The sequence below is a fragment of the Pygocentrus nattereri genome, chromosome 28 (genome assembly GCF_015220715.1).
Source record: "Pygocentrus nattereri isolate fPygNat1 chromosome 28, fPygNat1.pri, whole genome shotgun sequence".
NCBI classification, from domain to species: domain Eukaryota; kingdom Metazoa; phylum Chordata; class Actinopteri; order Characiformes; family Serrasalmidae; genus Pygocentrus; species Pygocentrus nattereri.
Genome location: NC_051238.1, coordinates 14,513,867 through 14,518,115, shown reverse-complemented (window position 1 = coordinate 14,518,115; position 4,249 = coordinate 14,513,867). Strand labels below are relative to the sequence as shown.

At 37.3% G+C, this 4,249-nt stretch overlaps 1 protein-coding gene across 1 annotated transcript; it reads left to right on the top strand.

Annotated features, from left to right (window-relative positions):
- The first annotated feature begins 2,186 nt into the window (after positions 1 to 2,186).
- On the top strand, positions 2,187 to 3,982 carry srxn1 (sulfiredoxin 1 homolog (S. cerevisiae)). The gene is made up of 2 exons (XM_017693417.2): positions 2,187 to 2,461; positions 3,277 to 3,982. Exons 1-2 carry the CDS (start codon positions 2,237 to 2,239, stop codon positions 3,484 to 3,486), a joined length of 435 nt encoding a protein of 144 aa, XP_017548906.1. The 5' UTR covers positions 2,187 to 2,236; the 3' UTR covers positions 3,487 to 3,982.
- Positions 3,983 to 4,249: the final 267 nt, after the last annotated feature.

The following is a 4,249-nucleotide window of genomic DNA, read 5'->3' as shown; positions in this document are numbered from 1 at the left end:
AGTTAAGAGTCTTCACACATTACAAGAAATCTGAGACCATTCCTCCAAACAGCATCTTTCCAGATCCTTCAGATTCTGAGGTCCATGCATGTGGTTTCTCTTCTTCAGCTCATCCCACAGGTTTTCTATGGGGTTTAGGTCAGGAGACTGTGATGGCTATGCCAAAACTTTAACTCACTGGTCAGTGAACCATTTTTGTTTTGAGTTCGACGTGAACTATCCTGCTGGAAGATCCAACTATGGCCCAGGTAAGCATCCTGCTAAGGCAGTCAGCTTTTGAGTTAATTCAGAATCCATGACACCACATATCTGAACAAGCTGTCTAGGTTCCTACAACATAGCAGATCCACCACCATACACAGGGATGGGGCACTTTTCTGCATGGCTGCATTTGTGTCTACCCATATCTGGTGTCTGTTACCAACGATTTGAAAAAGGTACATAGTGAAACTTTAGCTGTGTTTCCATACTGAAAAGTTAGGATTTAAAATGAGGACAGCTGGGTATTCCATTAAAATATGTAATGGGGAAATGTCTGCTCTAAAGAATGGCTGAGAGAGGAAAGAATGAAAAAAAGAGTGGAAGCTTTCCTTTTCAATGCCAAGCTCTTTCAACTTTTAAGATAAGATGCCTTTATCGTCATTGCACAGTGTACAACAAAATTGAGCAGCAATCCAATGGCACTTTCTACATATAAAACAATTAAACGTAAGGCTAAAATATATAAAGTGCAGAAAAATAGTATAAAAAATCTTAAATATAAAGAAAAAGGACTATAAAACTATATATTCTAAGCAGACAATAGACAAGTGAGGTAGCAGTTAGTTATTGCACATTCCTTGGATAGCTTATAGAGTCATATGATATTGCACATCTTAAGAATTATTGCACAGAAAGAATATAGATTACAGATTGCACACTCAAGAACAAAATAATAATAATAAAACAGAGGTGGAGTGGAACACTGGAACAGTGTAAAGCGTCCTATGAAGTCCGTGCCAGTAAAGAGTTGTAAAGAGTTTTCTCAGTGCTGATAAAAATGTATGGATAGATTTGGGGGAAAAATCATGAAAAGATTGTTCATTTTCTTTCAGATACTTTTTTCTTTCAGGCACCTTGAATAGAACTTCAAAAGAACAAGCAAGGAAGAATGTTTTACATCCTGTTTTGCTTATGTTTATCACGAGTACCAGTATTTGGAGAGGGCACTGAATATAATTTCTGTGGGATTTTGAGTATCTTGCTATTCTGGGCCGGTTCTTAACTCTGGTGCTTGTGTACTGCTGGCCTACATTTTGTAGTGCTTTCCCTGCTCTAACACACAGTTCACCTCAGTAGAGGCTTGTTAATCAGTTAAATAATTGAATCAAGTTTGTTGTAAACAGAGGAAACTCTAAAATGTGCATAGCAGTGGTACTCCAGGATTGAAAACTAAATGCTTTGCTTGTCAGCAGTGGCATTAACTGGTCTCCAGAAACCAGACAGGCTCTATTACATTTCTGGATAGCATGGAATCCCAGGAGCTGGCATTCCCCTTGCAAAATTGCCAACCGCTGTTGGCATTCCACTTAAAGGGGAAATCCACAGACATTTTAAAAAATGTCTATAAAATTAAATTAATTAAATTAATATGTAAACAAAGACAGAGGGGTCCAATGTATGCTTGCTACATAGGTGACATATGAAAAATGGCAGAAAAAGCCATTTGCACAATGTAAAAAAAACTTTCAACATATCTCATGTACATTTAAGGAGACATCTATATAAGTATTAAAAAAAGGAAAATAATCCACTTTTGACAAACTTTTTTGTGCTCCACGTCGATCATGAAACTTTGAATATCACATCAATTATTTGAGAAATTCAAACGTTAAAGTGCTTTTCATCCAGAAAAACTACCGCTTCCCCATTGACTCGCATTCATTTACAGGCCAGTCATGCCCGGACCAATATGGCGGACGCGTTGACGTGTCGTAGCAACGAGCCGAAGAGGCCTGTGAAAAACACAGCTTTAGGGTACGAGAGAAAAGAGGTATCAGAAAACGTGTTTTGGGAGTGACTAGTAATAATATATCTACACCACCTGTTACAGTTCGACCACTTGTTTTGAAACAACTCGTTGAAAGCGACTTTTTTTTGGTAAAGTCTTCCTGTTGCTGTAAATGAATACACCCACAGGGTGACGCATGCGCTGAGCTGCGTAGAAGGTTCCGGGATTATCCGACTAGTCAGCGTGATGCTGCGAGTTTTACAGAGTATTTACACCAGCTTTACTGTCAGCTTTCTACAACAGACTGCTCTTCTCAGCCAGCGCACCATGGGCAGCTTAAACCACGAAAACCGCTCCATTCATTCTGACAATGTTGAAGAAGTTCATAACATCCCCATGGATGTGATCATTCGACCCATTCCCTCAGTGTTAGACGAGCAGAAGGTTCAGAGCCTCATGGATACAGTGAAGGTAAGCCTCGGAGATCTATTATAACTAAACCCTATTGGAACGATTCACTCTAGCTAGAGCTAGTATCTAGGTTATTAAATTATAATAGCTGCTGTTGTTATTACTACAGTATGTCAGAAGAAGCATGACTGCACCTCACTAACTGCATTCAGTTGTTTACAGTGACAAGACCTTCACAGTCAGGATTTCTGAGTTAGCTGGATAACTTAAACCATGGAGGAGTGCATTTGTGGAATACTTAGATTCTGAATCCTGAATGTGATCTTGATTCTGACGCAAAATCATTAAGTATTTAGTATTATGAGTATTACTGACCAAGAAGAAATGAGTATTATTAGATGGTGCTATATAAATAGATACAAATGATGTATTAGCATTATTATGTAATCCTTCTCATATCTTTTTATATTTATATGTGATTTATTTCTGGCTAAACCCCTGCTCCTTAAGCTAACCACCCTGTAAGATGAAGCCAAGTTGCACAGTTCTTCCAGGTCCCGGATTGTATGTACAGCCATCAGGATGTATTATGCACTGTTATGAAGATAAATTGTCTCTGTCCTCATCTTCGTTATACTAAATTATTTAAATCTTCACAATGACTTGTTTTCAGTTGTATCTGCCCCAAGTGAGGATTGCCCAATAGACAGTGAGCTAAGAGACTTTTGTATTGAACTAATCATCAGTTTAGGCATGTGTTGTCTGGCTTAATGGGAAATCTTGCTTTGTGAAATACTCCACTGTTGACGGACCTGTATAAGTCCTATATATTCATGTTTCCCAGAACAGACATTTATTTATCAACATTTTCACAGGAGACATCTGATATCAGAATTGTCCCTCCCATAGACGTGTTATGGATAACGGGAGAAAAAGGAGGTAACTATTTCTACTCATTTGGAGGATGCCATAGATTTGCTGCGTACCAGAGACTACAGATGAAATCCATCCCAGCCAAGATTATCAAATCAAACATTTCAGACTTGCGCACCTACTTGGGAGCTTCGACACCTAACCTACAGTGACATGAAGGAGAACTATGACCTTATGGTTCATCTGGACTACAGTTACACTATGATTGTGTCCATCTGCAGCTGCATTAGAATGGAGGAAACACTTATTGTTTGTGTACGATGCTAATGTATCTTCTGTCAAACGTCAACTGGCCAAAACTCTGATTGTGCACCCTTTATTTAAAAAAATGTAAATATAACTTTATTTTTTCATTAAGTTTATTATGATACATTACATATATTATGAAAAATATTTTGAATATATGAACAGTTAGATGGGAAATTTGAATCAAAATCTTAATCGCATGGCACTTACCATTGTAACAGGACTGATATTCACCACAAGATGGCAGTGTTGTACTGTTTATACTTTATGTCAGACATACTATCTGGGGACCCTTACCCATACCAGCAATAACATTTTGTATATATAGTATCAATTATGTTTGCTATATAAGTAAAACTTAAGAGCTAAATGAAATAAATAAATACAAAATAATTCACAAAATGTGTTTGAATTTTTTTATTTTTCAGAAGCAGAGTCATCAGTGATGGCTTCATAAGATATTTTTTCATCAATATCATGATTAGGCTATGAAATGATCTGAAGAAAGAAAGAAAACGGCATATGAGTGGGGACCCCTTCTAGCTTATGGGCTCTCAGCAAGTTATATATACTGCTTATAGCAAGAAGTGTCTCTCTTGTTGACCTTACCGATCATGATATTTCCATTATATTTAAATATAAATGTGATTAAACATGCATACTTTACGT

Excerpts from the sequence above, each read along its gene's own strand:
- srxn1 (XM_017693417.2), top strand. The coding sequence starts at position 2,237 with ATGCTGCGAGTTTTACAGAGTATTTACACCAGCTTTACTGTCAGCTTT. Across the intron at positions 2,462-3,276 it reads GCCTCATGGATACAGTGAAG|GAGACATCTGATATCAGAAT; the intron begins GTAAGCCTCGGA and ends ACATTTTCACAG.